We start from the raw sequence: 22,384 nt of genomic DNA on the forward strand, positions 1-22,384 counted from the left end.
GACCTGCACCATCTTCACAATGGTTTCTGCGCCTGAGTCCACTGTTGCAGCCATGTGACGATCCGTTAGGCCTGGGAAATGTTCACCGAGCACCCCCTGTGTGGCCAGCGTGGTGCTGGAGCCAAGACCCCCCACCCTGCCTGGGAGAGAAAGCCTGAGAAGGGGCATCATCGGGAGGTGTGGGAGGCACAGCAGTGGAGGCAGAGAATGGTAGAGCTGTCCCAGTGGGAGGGGAGGCGCGGGGTGGGGGGTGTCTGTGGTCGGAGGATGGGGAGGTCTGCCTGGAAGTGAGCACCAGTGGCGCGGCGGGTGATGCGTGGGGCTGCTAACTTGGAGGTCGCCAGTTCAGAACCCCCAGCCGCTCCAAGGAGGAACGGTAAGGCCGCCTACTTCTATAAAGATTTTGGTTCAGAAACCCTGCGAATTAGGGGCAACTCTACTCAGCCATTCAGGGTCTCGATGAGTCGGATCCCATTGGCTGGCACTGGGTTTGCTTGGGGCTTGGGGCTCTGGGAGCGGTGGGACGGCAGAAAGAACAGAGCGGTTCTCAGCTCCGACCATCCCATCGCAGGAGCATTGAAAGCCGGGCTGCAGAGGTCCGGCAAGTGGAGGCGCCTTCCTGGGCCTCTGAGCTCTTCTGGGACCAAGCGGGTGTGCTGACAGCCTGTCCCTGGCTGGGGGCTGCGGGTGGGGAAGGGATGGAGTGTGATTCGGAATGGAAGGCACTGCTGCTACCAGCAGGTAGGGGGTTTATTTTCTACACCACCCCCCATTTCTCCTGCATCAGGGGCTCTCTGTCCCCATCCTCAGGGTCTCCCGGCTGCCAGGCAGCGGGCCTCGGGCCACCTCCTCCTCCCAGCCCGCTGCTTATCACAGTGGCTGTGTTTGCTTTTCCACGGGAGGAATGCTAACCAGAAAAAAACCATTATTTCTAAGAAAATAAACGGTGGGCTCGCTGGCCTTTGAATGCTACTGAAAATGGATGACGGCCTTCCCCAAGGCCTTGAGACAAAGAGGGCCGGGGACTCATGTGCGGGCGAGGTCAGAGGGTCTCCAAGGGGGCTCCTTGGGGCTCCTCCAGATGGGCCAGGCGGCGGCCCTGGGATGGGGGCGTTTCAAACCTCAGCCGCCAGCTTGGCCTGCTGGCCTGGGTCCTGCCAGCTGCTTCGGCCGTCGCCCCCGACTGCCTCCTGAGTGCTCCAGGTCATACGTCTCCCACGTTCCAGCGCCCACCCCACCCCCACCCCCTAGCCTCTATCAGGGCTGCAGCAGGAGGTGTGGGAGGCTGGGCAACTCACAGTGAGAGACAAGAAGGAACCTCCCCCCATGTACCGCCAGCCAGGATTCTCGTCGGGTGGGGGGCAGGCCTGGGAGGTAGGGCCCACAGGGTGGCAGCCCAGTCTGAAGAGTGGACAAGGCGTGGGTCACCATGTCATTTAGTCACTGGACACACATTGCCAGACCAGCGTGAGCATCCCACATGCCATGATGGGCACTGAGGAAGGAGAGTAGTCCTGTCCTGGGTGAGGGCAGGAGCATGTCCGCAGGTGCGACAGGATCAAGAGACGCCAGGGCCGATGGGGACACAAAGGCGTCATTCATGAAACCATGAAGGGGGATGGCGGTGACAAGGGGAGGTAGGGGGACAGTCAGATGTAACCCAAGTTGGAGCCACTCAGGCAGGAAGATGGGGGGTGTTCAGGAGAGGGAGGACCAGCATGAAAGGGTGTCTAGAGCTGTAGGGAGAAGAGTGAATGTGCTGGCAGGTTGCATTAACAGAGGTCTCAAATATAGAACTGGGGAGGGGACAGTTGATCTGCACAGTCATCTCCAGGCCTCTGTGTTAGGAAACAGACGTGGTTGCTGGTCCCCTCCCTGGAGTGACCCTCTACAGTAGATGAGCTGGGGAAACTGAGGCCCCAGTCACACTGTGAGAGAGTAGCCGAGCCAGGGTCTGTGTGTCCCGGGTCTCAGTCGCATTCCCTGTCCCCACTCCCCAGTGTGCACAACCACAGGGTTCTGAGAAATCTTGGAAAGAGAACCTGGAGGTGGAGAGGGGAGGGGACGGGCATCAGTCACCTGAGAAGAACCCTCTGGCCATCCCAGGTGCCCCAGATGGCGTGGCTCTTGTTTCAGGGGTGGCGGGCTCCCCGTCTCCAGAGATGCTCAGACAGGCAGCAAGGATATGGGAGAGGGGCTTCCACGTGGCTTTTATTTCACTGTAAGAATTTGCGAGGACCTTTCTCAGAGAAGCGCAAACAGGTGGTTCAGAAAGGGGTTGCGTCCACGATTCCGCTTACAGAGAAGCAGCCGTCCTGCCCCTTCCACAAGGGCAGTGCATCCTCTGCAGCTTGGACAGAGAGGGAAGGGGGGCTTTCCTTGGGTGTACCTGGCCTCTAGGGAGAACCCTCTGCCCCCTCTGGGTCCCTTGGCTGGCCATGCCCACCGAGCTACCAGGGCTGGGATCACAGAGGTCCCTGCCATCAGTGTCACCTCTTGGTCTCTACTGTCTGGTCTGCAGAGGTGAGGTCAGGAGCCCCAAAGCCCCCTGCACTCTGCGTGGGCAATTCCTTCTTTGGGACAGAGTCCAGGGCAGTGAGCACCCGCTTGGTCTCTGGTGGGCTCCGGAAGGACCTGTGAGCCAGTGGTCCCCTCCCGAGGCTGGCCTTGCATGAGGCTATGTTCTCTGGGATCTGGTCCCTGCCCTCCTTGCAGGCAGCTCCTGGAGCCCTGGCACCTGGCAGGACCAGAGTGGGCATGGGAGGAGGGAGCTTGGTCCTCAGAGCTAGCCAAGGGTCCTAGTCCCCGGGCTCTGAGATGTGGGGCGACCCAGGCCATGGTTTCAAGGTGAGGGAGTGTGGATGGGGGACAGCTTGGCCCCTTCTTGTGCTTTAGGGCAGGTCCCTGAAGCCCTCTGAGCCTCGGTTTTTCCGCCCACAAGAATGCATCGTCAAGGTCCAGGCCTTCCTAGCTGCTCTGTAAAAAGCCTTCACACTGAGTGGTTTGCAAGTAACTGCTCACGGAAAAGTCGGGGTTTCCAACTGATCCATTGGCTCCGAGGAAGAAGGGCCTGGTAATCCCCACCCGTCAAGAATACAGCCAGTTTTCTTCTGTGCCGCAGGGGCCCCAGGAGTGAGGAGCAGGTGGTGCAGCTGTTCCCTGTGTTACTGCTGGCAGGGCGCGGCGGGGCTGCAGAATGAGGCCAGAGAGGATTCAGCCACACAGGGCAGCAGTTCTCAGCAGCCAGAGGTGGGAGAGTGCACCGGGAGTGTCACCAGGATTCCTGCTGGTGCTGGCTACTGGCTTTCTGACCACGCTGGGTCCTCAGTGCCCCCCTAGGCCTCAGTCCCCCCCTTGGTAAAGTCCAGGGAGGGGGCTCGGAGGAATTCCAGGGCCCAGTTTCCCAGTTCTAAGTGGCGGCTCCGGGTCTGCGACCACTCCCTGTTCTGACTGCCCCCTGGTTGTGGCTTCAGGGCTGCAGTGGGGAAGGGGGAGTGGGGAGGGCTCCAGACTGTATCAGGAGCCTGGTGGAGAAGCGGTCACGCTAACGGGGAGGCCTGAGAGCCAAACCCACCAGCTGCTCCGAGGGAGAGAGATATGGCGGACAGCTTCCCTAAGAAAAGGCAGCCTTGGAGACCCCGTGGGGCAGCTCTGCTCTGTCTGTCCTAGAGGTCACCGGGCGTCGGGGTCAACTGCATGGTCACACATTCAGTGGGGGGCTGCCTTGCTAAGGGGACAGGAGGATGACCAGCCCACGTTGGGCTGAGGGCCCCTCTCACACCACTCTCCAGGTCTTCCGACGGGTCAGCCAGCCTAGGGCCACAGTGCTTCAATCCCACTGAGGTCTGATAGAGAAGCCAGGCGCAGCCCCCCTGGGGGGATGAGCGAGGGGGATCGAAGCGTTTGTGAGTAAAACAGAAAAAGGAGCTAGTCTGGTCACTATGGTTTGGTGGCAAACTCCCTGTCAGTCTGCGAGCAGCCGAGCCCACCAGGACCCTGGGCTGGGCAGGTGGTCTTGGAGGTCCAGTCCTAGTGAGAAACTTGTTCGCAGAGCCTGGGAGACTCAGCCAGGGAAGAGGCCACGGCTCTGTTGGCCTTGTTTGTACAGAACCTTCATCGAAACTGAAACCACGTGCCTTACAGGCCACCCCCTCCAAGTGGGAGTGCGGCACTGTCAGTGCCCTGCGGAGCCGTGTGCCCCCTGGCAAAGGCAAGCCGAGAAACTTGGTTCATGTGGTTGAGTGCCCTCAAGCTGGTTCCAACCCATAGTGACCCCGTGGAGCACAGAACCAAACACGGCCCAGTCTCCCGCCGTCCTCACTCAATGGTGGTCGGGTTTGAGTCCATTGTTCAAGCCAGCAGGTCAGTCCGTCTCCTCGGGCATCTTCCTCTTTGTTCCTCTGCCCCTCTACTTACCAAATTGATGTCCTTCTCCAGGGAACCGATCTCTCCTGACAATGTGTCCCAAGCACATGAGACCGAGTCTCTCCATCCTTGCCTCTAAGGAGCAGGCTGGCTGTCCTTCTGCCAAGACCGATTGGTTTGCTTTTAGTACTTCCAGTATTCCTCGATTCTTCTTCAGTCTTCTGGGCATGGACATCCTGGGAATGGAATCCAAGCGTACTGTGTTTTTATGCAAATAACTCGCAAGTCACACAGTCGTCACAAACCTTCCAAGGGCCCTCTTGTGTCCGTAGTCCCTGAATCATGCTGTGTGCGTGATCTGAGAGGGCGCGTGACATGGGGAAATGCGGTCTGTGAATCTGCGGTACTGAGACAGCAGTGCATTAAAGTCAGGCCGCCGGACTCAATTCTTGGTCCCCTTCGTATCCACTGTGTGGCCCCGGGTAGGTCAGGTAACTTCTCTGAACCTCGGTTTTCTTCGCTGTGAAATGGGGGTGCCGGCACCCAGCTCTCAGAGTCATCGTACGGAAAGGAACCATGCCATTGGGAGCCCGAACCCCAGAGGCTGAGGCTCTGGCTGAACAAGCTCACCCCCAAAGGACTTATAGCCTCAAATTCAGAGGTGCTGCGGAAGAAAGGCCTGGATCAGGAAGCCCTACGGAGCAGTTCTCCTGTGAAGCTGTGGGCTTGCTAAGAGCCGGAAATGACTGGACAACAATGGGCTTGGTTTTAGGGTCTGGTGGTCAGAGAGACCATGGGGCCAGCCTGGGAGTGGAAGGGGCACATCTGTCAGCAACTCAGCACAGGCCGCGTGGAGGGGTGATGTTGGCACCCAGCCTGGGGACATGAGTGGGTGATTCTGGAGGGGAAAGTGGTCCCTGGCAGCGTGAGCAGAAGGATGGCATGGTCATAGGGAGAGAAGGCCCCCAAGCCACTGAAATCCAACAAGCGGGGTGTCGCCTCCTCTGTGCTGGGGCTTGTGAGCAGTGGGGAATGAGACATAGACCCCTAGGAGTGGATCTGGCCTGACCTTTGACCTTCCCTGTAATTAACTGCTGGGCCCACTCCGGCCATTGTCTCCGCCCGAGAGGACACTTGATGGATGGACGCAGGGGCCCTCCAAGCATGGGTTTCATTACCAGTCAGTACGGACCCCGAGCTGAACCCTGGCCCACCGGAGGCAGAAGGCTTAATCCTTCCTGCGAGCCTGCACCAGACAAAGGGGCCCTCCTGGCCGTGTAATTAGCCAGCAAACCGGATTAAGGTGGATTCCTCTGGGGTCTCTCCAAGAAGGGCTGCCCTGTCCATGCAGGGCTGGGACAAAGGGAAAGACCACCGGCCAGAGGCCCAGCCTGGAAGGGGCTTTGTTCCAGAGCGGCCCGTGAGGAATGTCGCTCAAAGTGCCATTTCCAAGGAGAAGCCAGGAGACTGAGGAGCCGTCTGCAGCGTGGCCGGTGGGGCTGCTTCTGCTATCCTCCTCTGGAGAACATTCCAGGTGGGCCTGCATTCCAGGAGGGCAGAGAATGGTATTCCAGTAGAACAAGGGGGAGTGCTGACTCTGCCTGAGACGTGTCTCAAGCCAGGTTCCACAGAAGGAGCCCTGGGAGCCCACACTGGACTCTGCTCATCACAAAGTCAGGTGCTCAAACCCACCAGCCGTGCCACAGGAGGAAGACGAGGCTTTCTGCCCCCGTAAAGATCAACCGTCTCGGACACCCACGGGGTAGTTCTACCCTGTTCCGTCGGCATTGACTCGATGGCATGGGCTTGGTGTCGGGGCGGGAGGCGCCACTGACAAAGTCGGTGTTTTATGCGGCGGCAAGAATTCATTCTGAGTCATGGAGTTGAGGGTGGGGAGAGAGACAGAGACACGAATTGAACCCATCACCCAGAGTCCAAACCAGTGTGGACGGCGCATACCCACATGTAGGAGATTGGGTGCAAGCTGCCGGTTTTTCTCGGGGGAGAAATAGAACCCTGTGACCGGATGGAAATCCCATAATGAGCAGTTGGTTCTCCACTCGGGTTTCTCTGCTGGCTGGCTGTGGGCAGCTGTCTTCTGTGGGGAATTGAGCTGTCATTAAATAGAGGATGGCATGCCGAGCTGGGGCAGGAGCCGGGGTGCTCCTGCATCAGGCCTCAGAGGCGTCCTCAGCCCTGCTGTTGGTGGCTGCTCCTTCTCTGCCCGCAGGCAAGGACCATTGCCGCCCCTGGACCTGAGAATTCACACGAGGCCGTCACACACAGGACATTGGACACAGGGGTCTAGGTGTCGGGCTGCCCACCACGAGGGCAGCAGTTCGAAACCACTCTCCTCTCCTCGAGAGAAAGAGAAGGCTTTTGACTCCGGTGAAGAGCCACCGTGTCGACAGTTCTGTCGGGCCCTGTCGGGTCCCTCTGAGTCGGCACCGAGTCCGTGACAGTGAATGTGAGGTTCTCCTTTTGAGAACCAAGTCCAAGCTCACTGCCACTGAGTCGATGGCAACTCACGGCAGCCTTCTAGAACAGGGTAGCAGTGCCCCTGGGGGGTTTCTGAGACTGAAGCTTCGTTGTTGTTGTTGTTGTTGTGAGATGCCAGCAGCCCCGGGTGCAGCAGAACGAACCAGACACTGGCCAGCTCTGTGCCGTTCTCACAGTGTCCTTAGGTTTGACGCCACGGAGACAGCCCGCTGGTTGAAGGTCCGTCCTCTTTGCCACTGCCCCTCTGCGTCCCCAAGCACAGCGTCCTTCTCTAGGGACTGGTCTCTTGGGAGGAATCTGGATGGGAGGAGAACCAAGCCCCAGAAGCCACACTCACAGCCTCGAGTCCACGCCAACTCGTAACAGCCACCCTGCGGGTTCGAGGTGGTCACTGGTTACCGAGGAGAAAGGCCAGCCTTCCTCCCGCAGAGCTGCCAGTGGTTTCAAACTGCCGACCACGCAGCTCACGGCCCAGCGGGTAACCTCTACCCCGCCAGGGCTCCCGGTATGAGAGTAGAATGGCTTACTAAATATATCCGTAAAATGGAGGCAAGAGTCCCTCCGCTTCCCGGGCTGTGCAGAAGTCCCTGCCTCCGAGCCAGGGCGCTCAGCGCTCCCACGCTCTCTCCTCCTCCACCCCCAGAAGACATCCATTTCTAAGAAGCTCATTGGGTGGCCCCAGTGATGCCTTCTGGCTGGATGACAGACTCCACCTGACTGGGCCAGCCCTGGAGGGTGCCATGTCCAGCACGCCGCCAACCGGGCCACTCTGAGTGTCCTCAGACTTAGGCACAAGTGCTGAACCAGGACTGAAGTTCTGATAACACAGGCCCAGTCTGTGCCAGATCCCAGCCCGGGGGGAGTGAGGCTTGGGCTGGTAGGAGAGATAGACTCATGAGTTGGCAGGGGCTGGGGGTGGGCGGGGACAGTGGGCATCCTGAGACCCTGACCGGACCATGCTGAGGGTCAATGCGAGTCAAGTTGGCAGTTAGGGTTTGCCAGGCAGATACAGGCATGAGGTTTTGGGCTAGATATGTGACATAGGCGTGTGCTCAGCCGGGGGCCCACTCCCCACATCTAAATTTAGCATATTCAGTGAACAAGCAAAATAAACAATTCAATAAAATGTCTATAGGGAGCCCTGCTGGTACTGTGGGTTAGGTCTTGGGTTGTTAACTGCAGGTCAGCAGTTCAAGCCCACCAGCTTCTCTGAGCAAGAGAGGAGAGGTCATCCATTCCTATCAAGGGCTTTCCCAGCAGCCCCATGCAGGGCTGCCGTGAGTTGACTCACCTGCCTGGCAGTGGATGAAAGGATGCAGGTGATGGTCTGCTCCTGGCCTTTAGCAATGGTTCTCAACCTGCGGTCGCGACCCCTTTGGGGATCAAACGACCCCATCACAGTAGCAAAATGACAGTGATGAAGTAGCAACGAAAATAATATGGTTGCGGGTCACCACCACATGAGGAACTGTATGAAAGGGTCATGGCATTAGGGAGGTTGAGAACCCCTGGTCCCTACATGGCCACCCTAGACACTGGTAGTTACATTGGATGCTAGTGGCGGACACCCCCCCCCACCCCCACCCCAGACTGTGTCTGTGGAGGCCCAGCTAAAGGATTTCCTAGAGTGGTGGTTTCTTCACTCATTTTATTGGAGGCTCGTAAAACTCATCACAATCCATACATCCATCCATTGTGTCAAGCGCATTTGTACATTTGTTGCCATCATCATTCTCAAAACATTTGCTTTCTGCTTGAGTCCTTGGTATTAGTTCCTCATTTTTCCCCTCCCTCGTGAACCTTTTTTAATTCATAGTGTTATTTTGTCATATCTTACACTGTCCGGTGTCTCCCTTCACCCACTTTTCTGTTGTCCATCCCCCAGGGAGGGGGTTATATGTAGATCCTTGTAATCAGTTCCCTCTTTCTACCCCACCTTCCCTCCACCATCCAGGTATCACCGCTCTCACCACTGGGTCCTGAAGAGATCATCTATCCTGGATTCCCTATGTTTCCAGTTCCTATCTGTACAGTGTACATCCTCTGGTCTAGCCAGATTTGTAAGGTAGAATTGGGATCATGATAGTGCAGGGGTGGGGAGGAGGAGAAAGCATTGAGGAACTAGAGGAAAGATGTATGTTTCATCGTTGCTATACTGCATCCTGACTGGCTTGTCTTCTACCCACGACCCTTCTGTAAGGGGATGTCCAGTTGCCTACAGATGGACTTTGGGTCCATACACTGCACTCCCCCTCATTCACAATGATATGATATTTGGTTCTTTGATGCTTGATACCTGATCCCTTCGACAGCTCGTGGTCACACAGGCTGGCGTGCTTCTTCCATGTGGGCTTTGTTGCTTCTGAGCTAGATGGCCTCTTGTTTACCTTCAAGCCTTTAAGACCCCAGATGCTATATCTTTTGATAGCCGGGCACCATCAGCTTTCTTCACCACATTTGCTTATGCACACGTTTGTCTTCAGCGATCGTGTCAGGAAGGTGAGCACACAGTGGTATGATCTTTTGTTCTTCGATGTCTGATACCAGAGCGGTGGGGTTTGACTCCTCACTCTTCTCCATGAGTGCACACTGGAGCATCTTCCCTGCATCTGGGAGTGGCGGGAGCAGAGCATGGAGGGAAGAAGTCAATGGGGCCAGATGAGGAGGGGATTGGGTTCAGACTAGATCCTGGGGGAGTGCAGAGCCCCAGGACTGAAAGCAGAGAGGTGATGTTGGTATAACTGGGTACCAATTATGGAGCTGGTGATGCTAGCAGGCAGAGTGGCAGAAAGGAGGAGGCAAAAGCGAGGGGGACTGCTGGGAAGTCAAGTCTACTTTACCCCACCCACCCACCATACCTTGAGTCTCTCCCCTGGAAATTGGGAGAAGCCATATTGTACGGGGTCTGGGGCCTTAGCTTTGGTTGAAACCAGACAGGATGACCTGAGAGTTCCCATCAAGCTCTGAGCTTCTCTACTTGATTATAAAATCCAATTGCATGATAGAGATGACCAGGCCGGCAAGTTCACAGGATAAAGACGGTCACGTGTGGATCATTTAAACCACAACACTCCTCCTTGAATTGAACTCCCAGGGATGATGGGAAAGGCTGTGGACCCAGAGGGTCTGTTTCAATCCTAGACAAGTTGGTCTGAGCCTCCATTTCCACCTCTGTAAAATGGGGGTGGTAATAGCATCCAGGGGTCGTGGGAGAGAGTCAGCAAGGGTCTCGGGGTGCACTGGGCATCATCACAGTCACTGGTAAGCCTCCCTCTGTGCCCTTCTCTCCCCTGTGGCCCTTCCTGTAGCCCAGGGAGTTGGGTATACCAAATTCACAAACCAAATCTGGTATCACCAAGTTCATTTGAACTCAGAGTGACCACATAGAACAGAGTAGAACTGCCCCTAAGGATTTCTAGGCCTGCCAGGTGAACAAAAGCAGACTGCCCCACCTAGTGGTTTTCAACCTCCAACCTTCCCGTTCATGTCCAAATGCCTTGGCCACTGCATACTAGAGAGCAACTTCTTCTGGGTATACATAGTGGCCAAAGCACTTACCACTTTCATCATGAAAAGGCTACCGTTTACGCCCAACAACAATGCCAGGCAAATCAAGGTATACGATTTTCCTAATCATGGGGAGAGACATTTTTCTCAGACTTGGCCACCAGGAAAGGAGCTGGCTACATTCCAATGTATAGACATGGTGAAATGCTGACCAATTATGTTTCTTTCTTTGCCTTGGCTTCTAGGAAGCTCAGAGCTTATTTGTGGCCTGCCTTTGGTCATTGTACCAAACTCTATGAATGTACTTCTTCTGTATGTTTACCGTCACTGAATTTATCTTAACCTTAAATCCTTGTATTTGAAGATTCCCCTGACCCCCATCCTGCCTTTGTTCTAACCTTTCTACAAATATTATTTATATATTCTCTAAGCCACTTGCTTGGGTTTGAGAAGTGGATAGGTGGGTGAACTAGGTTTAAATGGATGGGTGAGTAGATGGCTAGATAGGTTAATAAGTGCATAGGAATTTCTCTCTCCGTGTGTGTGTGTGAGAGAGGGGGGGGTGCGTGAGCGTGGAGGAGTTATGAGAATGTGTGAGTGTGCCAGTGTCAGCAGATGTGTGAGAGAGTGCCTGTGAGCATGCCCCTATGGGTGTGTGCATGTGAGTGCACTTGTGAATGTGTGAGTGAAGGTGATGGAGAGTGTGTTACTGTGAGAATGTGGACTAGTGGGAGATTGTGTGAACTGTGTAAAAGTGTGTGAGTGTGGTGGGTGCACGCATGCCACCTGGATAGATGGGCGGATATTAGGACCAGTGAATACATGGATCAAAATGTTTAGACACAATAGGATGGTTGATGGTTGAATATTTAGATAAATAGATGGAGGTGTGCTTGACTAGATAAATGGTTGGATAGGTAGGCATCCAAGTGGGTGAATACATGATGAATGGAAAGACAGCCAGCTGACTGGATATGTATTTCTTATTATTTTTAATCATTTTATTGGGGTCTCTTACAGCTCTTAAAACAATCCATACATTCATTGTGTCAAGTGCATTTGTACATATGTTGCCATCATCATTTTCTAACATTTACATTCTATTTGAGCCCTTGGGACTGTAACTTTAAAAAAATCATTTTATTGAGGGCTTGTACAACTCTTTTTTTTTTTTGCTTGTACAACTCTTATCACAGTCCACACATACATCCATTGTATCAAGCACATTTGTACATTTGTTGTCATCATCATTCTCAAAACATTTTCTTTCTTCTTGAGCCCTTGGCTTCAGCTCCTCGTTTTTTCTCCCTCCCGCACCATTATGAACCCTTGATAAATTATAAATTATTATTTTCATATCTTACACTGTCTGCTCTCTCCCTTCACCCATATTTCTGCTGTTTGGCACAATGGAGGGGAGGAGTAGCTACATAATCTGGTGTCCATTTGGGACTTGAGAGGATTAAGTTAAGAGTGAAGGGGCAGAGTCTAGTCTATCAATTAGATGATAGCCAATGAGGCCTCTGTGTGGGCATGGCCTTCTCCTGAGGATTCTGGGAATTCTGGTATTTCCTCCTTGGAGACAGAGACACACTCTTATAATGTGTGCGTCTGGGTGGACTAGCGAAACAAATTCATGGACACTCATATATATAGGAAAGAGCTTTATATACAAGAACAATTGAACATTGAGAAAACAGCCCAGCCCAGTCCAGTCCAAGTCCATAAGTCTGATATTAGCCCATATGTCGGATACCAATCTCTAAAGTCCTATTCAGACTCACAGAACACATGCAATGACGTATACGTCAATCATTGCAATTGGTGCCCCTTTTCTCCCCCACCTTCCCCTTACCTTCATGGTATCGCTACTCCCATTATTGTTCCTGAGGAGTTTACCTGTCCTGGATTCGATGTGTCAAGAGCTCTTCTCTGTAACAGTTTATATGCTCTGGTCTAGTGGATTTGTAAGGTAGAACTGGGGTTGTGATAGTAGGGGGGAAGAAGCATTAAGGAACTAAAGGAATGTTGTGTTTTGTTGACGCTATACTGCACCCTGGCTGGCTCATCCCTTCTTTGTAACCCTTCTGTGAGGGGATGTCCAATAGTCTACAGATGGGCTTTGGGTCTCCACTCCACCCCCACTCATTCGCATCGATATGATTGTTTGTTCTCGGTCTTCTGATGCCTGATACCTGATCCTGTTGACACCTCATGATATAACAATAGGGACATAGATATATGAAGATATATTTATATGTTAATTATTAAGGTAGCAGACGGACATTGGGCTTCTAATCAAGTACTCCCTCAATGCAAGAACACTTTGTTCTAATGGCCTACCATTCTGTGAATCGCTGAAGACAAAATGGGTGCATAAGCAAATGTGGTGAAGAAAGCTGATGGTGCCCGACTATTAAATGGTAATATTGCTGGGGGGGTTTCTTAAAGGCTTGAAGATAAATAGTGGTTGACTAGATATTTAGAAGGATATATTTTAGCATGAATGGAATGGATGGCTGTAAGTATGGCTGGACTGGCATTTGTATAGGTAGGTTATGGGTGGTGGTTGGTTAATGGTTGTTTGGATGGACGACCGCATGAATGCATGCCTGGCTAGATACTTGGGCATTTGGATGGGTATGTGTTTGGGTGTGTATGCATGTAGATGGATGGATGAAGAGTGAGCCTGGGAAGATGGATGTGTGAATGAGTATTTGCATGATTAAATAATACTTTCAGGTGCACATTACAGATGCATCAAAAGTGAAGTCACATGTATGGAGCACATAGCTAATGTCTCCCGTGTCATTCTAACTTATTAGAAAGAGCCTGGGCTTCATTGGCTGAATGACCTTAGTTCTGATCTTTGTTCTACCACTATGGCAGAGTGAGTACCTGACCTCTCTGCACTTTATTTTGTTCTGCCACAAAATGTCACTTAAAACACTCACTCCAGAGGATAGTTGTGAAAAGGAAATGGGCTAATATATGTTTCAGTGGTGGGCATATACATACTTCCTTCAGAGGTACATGGACTTTTACCCGTGCATGGACGATAAATCCTCCCCCTAGTCCAACTGATCCAACCTAAGTCACATGCTCACTCTGGGACCAAGAGCAGCTGTTAATGCTAATCCAAGAGTAAGTACTGTTTAAAATAGATTGTTTAGGGTCCTCCCCGAGGACCCTGAGTTGACTGTTCAATTAAGGGGAGGGAGGGAATAGTTGGGGGACTGCCCGGGCGGATTAGGTAAGAGATGACAGTTAGACTGACAATCCTATGGCAATGGGCAGCCAGTGTGTCCATTGTGTCCATGCCAAGCATATAGAGAAAAACACCCTTCGGTGGGTGACTGGATGGGAAGGAGACATGGTGAACCCCAGGGAGGAGCAGGCTGAGGAAAGCTGGTGAGTTGAAGCCGGGCCTCCTTGCTTTTCCATGGCTTCCTGCAGTCAAGGAATAGCAACGAACATACTTCGGCGTGAGGTGGAACCGGAAGTGACGCCCATACACAGCAGAACCGGAAAGGACTTCAGCTAAATAGAACTGGAAGTGTCTGGCAACAGGGGTGAGAAAGTAGGGAGAAATGTACCAGGTCACAGGAGGGGGTTGAGGACGGATTCCAGCTACACAAGCAGGGAGGGAGAGGAAGTTAAATTGGTGTGCCTGGGACAAGTGTCAGGGCTCCAAACCGAGATTGAAGAATGATCAGTATCCCTCCGCCTTTATAAAATCCTAGCTAAGTGCATTAAATTCCACCTTCAAACCAATTCAAGTGAGTTGCAGAACTGAGTCAGCCTCCTGGCCCTGGAGAATTGTCCAGGGGATTGAGCAAGGTGGGTGCCAAGTGGAGTAAGCCCCGTGTTTTGGAGACTCAGGCCAATCTACTCCTGCGTATGTAGCTGTCTGGTGGGTGGGCTGCTTCAGACGCTGCGGCTTTCACTGCCAGAGTCCCCTCTGCTCACCAGTAGCTGTGCAGGCAGGTGCTGGGTCACCTCTGGCCGCCAGGGCCTCGCTGCCTTCTAAGGCAGCTTCTGCTTTGTGGTATTCTTTCCCAGTAGCCGTTAACTGGCCTCCGGGAGTTTCTCGTACTGAGTGCAGCTCAACCCCCGCAGAGCAGCGTGGACAGAGCATACCAACTCCTCAGGCTTTCCAGGGGTGATCAGGCGTGCCCCCAGCTCCCTCTCTTTCCCAGGCTGCCCCCTCCCTGTTTATGTAGCTGGAGCCCATCCTCAACCCCCTCCTGCGACCTGGTACATTTGTCCCTACTTTCCCCGCCCCGGGTGCCAGACACTTCCGGTTCCGGTTGGCTGACGTCACTTCCGGTTCCGCTGTGTGTTGGCGTCACTTCCGGTTCGCCTCGTGCCGAAGTATGTCCATGCTATTCCTTGACCGCAGGAAGTGGCGGTCTGTGTTGGTTGAGGTGGGCAAGCCCGGTGACTTCGTCCAGGGGAGTGTGGAGAGCCGGCAGCGGACGGAGCGTGTGCACCAGGCCTTTGTAGCGTGTTCCTCGCGTCCGCTTTTGGGCACAGTCCCGATTTTTAGCAATGTTTCCCGCGCCCTGCGGCGTTTTAAAAAAGTTCCAATTTTTGGAAAGAATGCATGACAAGCTGGGGTATATGGTTTTCAGCTGCCGTGTGGCTATTTCGCCAGAATCTGAGTTTTATCAATGGTGTCCCGCTGGTGTCCCGCTTTACCAATGTTAAAATCTGGTCACCTGACTTTTGCCCACGGCCACCACGGTGGGCATTCCCAGAGGTGCGCCGCCAAGCGTCATTGAGCTGTCCTGCCTGACCTGTGCGGTTCATGAATCCTACTCGGACCACTTCTTGGGCATGTGGCTTTGGGCAACTTTTTAGCCTCCTTGTGACCAAATTCCTCCATTACTCTTCTAAAACTGGGGCGATGATGATTGTACCTCGTCAGTATGTTCACGTGCAGCATCAAGTGCTGGGAGCAGAGCTTGGACATTGAAGCAGGCCACTGAATATTAACGAGGGCTAATCTTGTCCCTCCCTGGGGGCTCTCCAATCTCCCTGGAACTCCAGAGTCCATTCCCCTCTGGGGAATGTTGAAAAACTCACCAACAGCAAGCCGAGTGGCCTTTCCAAAGACCACTGGCCATTGTCGCCAAGACAGATGCCTTTGTTAGAACAGGAAACAGGAGCCTCAGAAATCCAGCCTTCCGACTCTGACGTGGAAGAAAACTATCTGGGGGAGTCCATGGGTTTTTCTCTCATTCTAGGGGTTACATTTGGGGGGGTGGTTGTCTTTCATGCTGTGCTCAGGGTTCATTTTATCCAACACCCCCCACTGCATACATAATGAGCTTGGCATTTTCTAGGCTTTCAAGTAGCCAAGGAGCCCTGGTGACATAGAAGGTTGCACGTGGGGCTGCTAACCGCAAAGTCAGTGGTTCGAAACCACCAGCCATCCCATGGGAGAAAGATGAGACTTTCTAATCCCATCAAGAGCTACGGTCTGAGAAACCCACAGGAGCAGTTCTACCCTGTCCCATAGAGTTGCTATGAGTCGGAATCAACTCAGTGGCAGTGAATTTCTCAAGCAGCCTGGCTAGCCAGTTCCTGGGCACTGAGTGTTAAGAGACTTTTACGGGAGGCAGATATGGGTGGGATTGGAGTCTTCTCCTGGTTGTGACCAGTGGATGAAATCAGGTAGCGAGGGTGCTTGGGCCACACCCCTCACCTGGCCCTGCCCATGAAGGCGGTGGCCAGCCTTGCTTCAGAGCCAGATCTTGCTCTTCATATTGCTTGCGTCCCCAGCCACCAACAAGAACCTTCGTGCATACCTGCTGAGTCATCCCTGAGCTCATCGTGTCCTGGGGGTGTCCTCAGTGGGGGTGGGAGGACCCCGGGCTCTCCCTCTGACCCTGGCTGCCCCCTCGCTTTGCAGACATCGACGAGTGTGAGAACGACTACTACAACGGGGGCTGTGTCCACGAGTGCATCAACATCCCGGGGAACTACCGGTGCACCTGCTTCGACGGCTTCACGCTGGCGCACGACGGACATAACTGCCTGGGTGAGTGAGCTGCCGGGCCCACACCAGCCCGTGCCTTGGTTCCGGCCGGCAGGGAGGACCGGGGCAAGCCGGCCTTTCCCGTGGCTCCGTGAGGTCTCTTACATAACTCCCGAGTCCCGTGACTCAAGTGTTTATTTTAAACCAGCCCTATAAAGTTTATAAGGGTTGTGCAAGCTTGACACATAAAATTGGAATCACGTAGAAGAGTCGGGAGGAGGTGAGAGGCGGCAGCCCATTTTTAGCGAGGCTGGTACAGGCCCTTCCGGTCTTCCCTCGGGCCGAGCAGATGGTCGGCCTGGTTCGAGCCTTGCCTTATACTGTTAGCATCGAGTGTGCTCCAGCCCTTTTTCTGCGGCCTCCTGTGGGTGCTCTTGTCAGAGATGAGTGCGGGCCACGAGCTGAAATCGAGTCAGGGGCCAGACAGTCCTGGTCACGCGAAGCTGACAAGCGGTAGTCTGATGCCTGGCTGACTGGAGGTGGTCAGGGGTAGTAACAGAGGAACCCCACCTCCTGGGAGAAAGGATGTGGATCCCAAACCCCCTTGGGTCACGGCTGCTGAGTGGCACGAGGCAGTGTTCAATGGAGCCAAAGGGGGGGCTCCATCCACATCACGGCCACAGACACATGGCCCCATTGGTTCAAGGAGGTTGTCTGGGAAGTTGCCTGGCAGAGGCCTTGTGAGCAGTGACTACGGCAGTGTCCTGAGAGCCCCGAGCAGCCAGCCCAGCAATTGGTGCTCAGTAGCTGTGACCATCCGCGAGCTCTCTGAGCCTCAGCCTTCCCCGCTCTGAAGTGCTACCGGCTTGCAAGCAAGGATGCAGTGATCCAGTGTAGGGGGAGATGGCCGGCATCTGTAATCAACACAGAGGCCATGCTGCTGCGCTCGGGGACGTGGCCACCCCTCTGAGGTTGAACACGGAGCATGTTGAGGCGTTGGGGGGGGGGCATCCTCTAATGGTTGGGGCTCAGAGCTGACACGGGGACTACCGTGTCTCTTTCCTCTGGTTTCCATGCGACCATTTATGGTTTTCAAGGTGGCCACTTCCAGGAGGACCCAACGAGCCTTCCGCCGGGCCTGCCGGTCTGCTGGTGCCAGGCACAGGGGCCCCAGGACGCCGGAGATCTTCCCCAGAGCCGGGATGGCCCTCGGAGCCCCTGCCTGTTCTCCGTGTACTGCGGGCGGGCTCTCAAGACACACTCGTTAGAGGAAACAGCTCTGTGAGGTGGTGTCATTACACTTAATCTCAGTGCTGATGCTGAGGTTGCAGCGGCAGCCCCAGGGGACTGGCGCAGAAGGGGCCCTAGCCTCGGAGGGTGCCCACCAGGAGGGGACTCTCTGGCAGTTGGGAGACATTAGTCAGTGGAGGCCACGCCCGAGGCGAGGGCCGTGGGTGACTGCCTGAGGCTGGGCTGGGGTGTTGAGGGCGAGCGTAGTCACAGAGGGAGCAGAGTTCCCTGGCTCGGGACAAGCTTCAGTTCACTGCAATGGGGACCACTCACCTTTCCCAGGGGAGGAGAGTGGATGTGGACTCCGCCACGAGAGGTCAGCGAAGCGAGAGAGGAGCCGCCCGTCTTGTGGCCTCTCGTTTCACATCGTGGCGACTCCGTCGGCCCTCGTGCTTGGCGAGGAACCCTGGTGGCAGAGGGGCTGAGCTGCCAGCCACAAGGTCGGCAGTTCACAATCACCAGCCACTCCGCAGGAGAAAGACGAAACTTCCTACTCCCGTGAAGAGTGATAGTCCTGGACCCCGAGGCAGGTCCACTCTGTTCTGCAGGGTCCCTGTGAGCAGCACCGACTTGATGGCAGGGAGTTACATTTATGTGTGGTAAAGTGGGCGTGGTTGTGTGCCGTGGGGTCAATTCAGATCACAGCCACCCCCTAGGACAGAGTAGAACTGCCCCCTTAGGGTTTCCAAGCCTGTCGTCATGACTGCAGCAGACTGCCACCTTTCTCCCGTGGAGCAGTTGGTGAGTTTGAACCACCGACCTTTCAATTCGCAGCCCCTTTGAGTTTCTGAGACTGTGACTATGGGAGCAGAAAGCCTCCTCCTTCTCCTGTTGGTTTTGAACTGCTGGTCTCGTAGCTAGCGCTCAACTCAGAAACCACTATGCCCTGGGAACAAATCCTAGGCTCGCATACTGTCTCTGCCGGTTGTCGGCTATGTGGCCTTTGGTCAGTTACTACACCTCTCTGTGCCTCCGTTTGCTCTCCTGCCAGAGGGGTCCTGTGCCCTCTCATCAGGTCCAAGTTGGGGTCACCGAGTCCAGGACCGTGGAGGATCTTGAGGGGCCCCTGGCCCTGAGCCCTGGTGGACAGAGTCCATCTGTCACCTGTGGGCATTTCCTGGGGCGAGATTGCCACTGTCTCGCTGCTGGGGATCCTGGGCTGCAGCAGGCACATCCTTGCTCTCAGCGTCCTCCCCAGATGGACAGTGAAGCCCGGCCTCTGGGTCTGTAACACAGTAGTCACATCATTTTGTTGAACCTGATCCCTTTAAATGAGTTGGGTACACCTCCCCTACCCCTACCCCCTACCCCAAAGAGAGCTTGCCACCTTCTGTGCCTCCTAGTGCCACCGATGGCAGCCAGGAAAGGCTCACCCTGCTGCTCCTCAGCTGGGAAGTGAGGCAGCCTTCCCACCCACCCCCAACCCCCTCCAGGAAGCAGCCTTCTCCAGCAGGACAGAACACAGACCCTGGCTCCAACCAGCCCCAGGCCAAGCTGCCCACGTGGCCTCGCGTGGCTGGCTTATTTCTCGAGGCATCTCGCCCTTGTCCATAAAGTGCCATGGGAATTAAAATGCGTGGTTCCGCGTGGACACCTCATCTGCATGGCAGCACCAGGCAGTGGCTCGGGAAGATGGCCGAGGGAGCGGTGCCTCTGAATCCGGGCATCGGTGCCAAGGGTCTCGCATGCCACCGACAGCCAGAAGAACAGCTCGTTGGTCTTCAGGAGAAACAAGTCCAACCAGAACGCTCCTTAGAAGCAGGACAGTGGACCCTGTCTCCCGTAGTTTGGGGCATGTTATCAGAAAATGCCTGTCCCTGGAGAACAACATCATGCTGGGGAATGCAGAAGCCCCTCGGTGAGATGGACGGACACAGTGGCTGCAACACTGTGGCTGACACGGTGTCGATGGTGAGGGGGTGCCGGGCCGGGCTTTGTTCTGTTGTGCACGGGTCACTGATTCGGTGGGACCAAATGACAGTGGCAGCAGCGTGGGATGGCAGAGGCCGACGAAGGGTCATCTGGAGCCCGTTGTGCAGACGTCAGCTGGGCTGGGAGTTGACCTCTCTTCCTCATGTGCCCCGCTTGTGGATGAGCCACTTCAGCGCCAGGGCCTCGATTCCCCACCTAGGATGCAGGGCAGGAATGTCTCCCAGCGGATTGGTGAGAGGGCTCAGTGGGAGAAGAGAGTGGAGAGCCATGCGCAGTGACGTGGCGACTTGACATTCTGCAGCTGTACCCTGTGCTGTCGCCATGGGGAGGCAGAAGTTTCTAGCAGCCTACCCACAGTCCTCCTCCTCCGGCCAGCCACCTCATCTGCTTCATTCTCGAAGGAGTGTCGTTGGCGCTGGCAGTCGGGTTCTTTGTCAACATGTTAAGACTGGAGGATGTCACATACAGATTTGGCATTGCCAGCATCCCTCCTGCTCGGCCACCGTCGGCGAACCCTCAATATAGTGGCGACCGTGGCAGGAGTACAAAGGGGGCTCCCAAACCCCCCACCTCTCAGATGTGTCCGTGGTCCCAAGTCTTACATGAAGCCCCCTAAGCTAGAGACGATGCCGGTTTGCCCTCTCGGCGAAGAGTCCTTCCCATGACCTGGAGGAGCCCCTGCAAATGGTGAACCTGCTCCGCTGCTGGCAGCAGGGTGGGGGTTCAAGCCCACCCGGACATGCCAAGGAAGAAAGGTCTGGCAGTCAACTTCTTCCAACAGCCAACAAGAACCCGATGATGCAGAGGTCTGGTCTGCTCTGGCCCATGAGGTGGCACCATGAGTTTTTTACCAGCAACTCAGCTGCTGGTTAGTGGTCTGGAGGGGCAGGCTTGACTCCACCATTCTCAAAGGAGCTTTGGACCAGAAAGCATTTCCTCCTCCAGCTCCATCCCGCACTGTGGGAGCCCCTGACAGGCCAGGCCAGTGGGCACCAGAGCCAGCCTTTGCTGTTCTTTGGACCAAAGTGCCCTCTCTCCTTCCCAGAATGGACAGGCTCTCTGGATCATGGGCCCTGGGAGCAGTGGGGCGGCTGTGTATTCCAAGCACACGTGACCCCTTGGTCCTGGGCCCTCCTCATTCCATGAGGGCGACACAGTCTCCTAAACGTGGGCCCAGCACTAGGCCACCACCCCCTGCCTCAGTCTGAGCGGGGGACCCCACAGCAGTGAGTGGGCACGCTGGCGTGTGGGTCTCCTACCACTCAGGTTGCTCCCTGCCAGTCAGCTTGGTCCTGTGAATGACCTGCTGGGCCTTGGTAAGCCTCTGGACTGTGCAGCCTGAAGACGCCGTAGCCCGGGGCCTGTCCCGGGGGGAGCGGGGTAGGGGGGGATGACTGGTTACCAGAAGACTCTCATCCTCACCTCCCATGCACTGCTGCCGGTCTCTGGCCAACCACTGCGCTTCACCCCACATCCGTCCCCCACAGGGACAGGGACGCTGTTTGCACCTCTCCTCCATGTACTGAAGGAGCCTGGCGGCATAGTGGTTGAGTTAGGCTTCTAGCCACAAAGTCGGCAGTTCAAAGCCGCTGGCCACCCCGAGGAAGAGCAGTGCGCCTTTCCATCCCACGTAGAGTGACAGTCTGGGAAACCCACCGGGGCCTGTCTGCCCTGTCCTCCAGGGTCCCTGTGAGTCGGCATCCGCCAGACGGCAGGGAATGGGGAGTAGCCCGTCCACAGGGATCTGAGCTGGCTCTCACACGTTTAGTCATGGCTGACTGAGGGAAACCAGACAGACACAAATGTGTAAGGTTGCCGCCAAAAGGAATACTAGCCAGAATGAGGGACAATGACAGATCCTTGTCCCTGAGCGACAGACTACGCAGATACGCCAGGAGCCCTTACGGGGGCTGACGTGGGAGATTGGATTCTCACCTGGAGCCTGGACACAGGGCTTTGAGCCTCCAGCTTTGAGCCGGGCACCGCTGTTTTCAACTCAGCTGATCAAGAGACGGTTGCTGTGCTGCGCCCACACGGCTGTTGTGTTTTAAAGGAGAGTCCGTGTCTAGTGGGGCACCAACCCGTCATTGTCCCATTCTGGGTACTGTTCTTCTGAAGCCCTGGTTGGTGAGTCCCCAGACATCCGAATGAAGAGTCCTGCCTTGTGGTGACAACCCTCCCGTCCTTGGGCCACCACAGAATTCCTCCGGGGCGAGGGGCCGGGAGCAACTAGCACCTACCGTTTGGAAAGCGTTCCCAGCCAAGTCAGAGGATTGCAGCAGGCGCCGGGAGAGTGACTTTCCCGCCAGTGTTTTCACCACGGGACTTTTTCTCGCCTCTCTCATGTGCTTGTGGAGGTAGCCGGCCTGTGGCGGCCCTGGAAGGGGGCCAGCTCCGTCCTCCTAGGGCGGCCCCTGCAGAAATCTCTCAGAGACGAGCAGCAAGCAACGCCAGCGGGAACTGGGACCTGTGGGGAGACCCTCGCTCAGCCCCCCATGATGACTCCCAGCTTGGCGATTACCCGGATAGCAGTCATTCCGCTTGAGAAAATATTATCCCAAGCACCACACAATTGGGCCTATGAGCGATATTTAGGCTAATAGAATAAGATTTTGTTTTTCATCCTAAATTAAAACCAGCCGTGACTCACTCTCCACCCCCACCCCAGTCTCCACGTATGGAGGCTCTGTCCTCCTCGACAGGCGTCCTTTCACTGACCCAGATGTTCCCTCTGACTCGGAGGACGCTGCCGAAGCTGGGCGCTGGCTTCTCGGTGCATTTTCCCCCATGAAGACATCTCCTGCCCAC

The 22,384-nt window shown here is 55.2% G+C and overlaps 1 protein-coding gene across 2 annotated transcripts in view; it reads left to right on the forward strand.

The window, feature by feature from the left end:
* Positions 1-22,384, forward strand: part of SCUBE1 (signal peptide, CUB domain and EGF like domain containing 1) — a 114,652-nt gene that overhangs the window by 13,988 nt on the left and 78,280 nt on the right. For both annotated transcript variants that reach the window (XM_075553516.1, XM_075553517.1), the window contains exon 3: positions 16,289-16,417. In XM_075553516.1, the coding sequence (XP_075409631.1) occupies positions 16,289-16,417 (129 nt within the window). The remainder of the gene's footprint in view (positions 1-16,288; positions 16,418-22,384) is intronic.

The sequence above is a fragment of the Tenrec ecaudatus genome, chromosome 6 (genome assembly GCF_050624435.1).
Source record: "Tenrec ecaudatus isolate mTenEca1 chromosome 6, mTenEca1.hap1, whole genome shotgun sequence".
In the NCBI taxonomy this organism is placed as follows: Eukaryota; Metazoa; Chordata; class Mammalia; order Afrosoricida; family Tenrecidae; genus Tenrec; species Tenrec ecaudatus.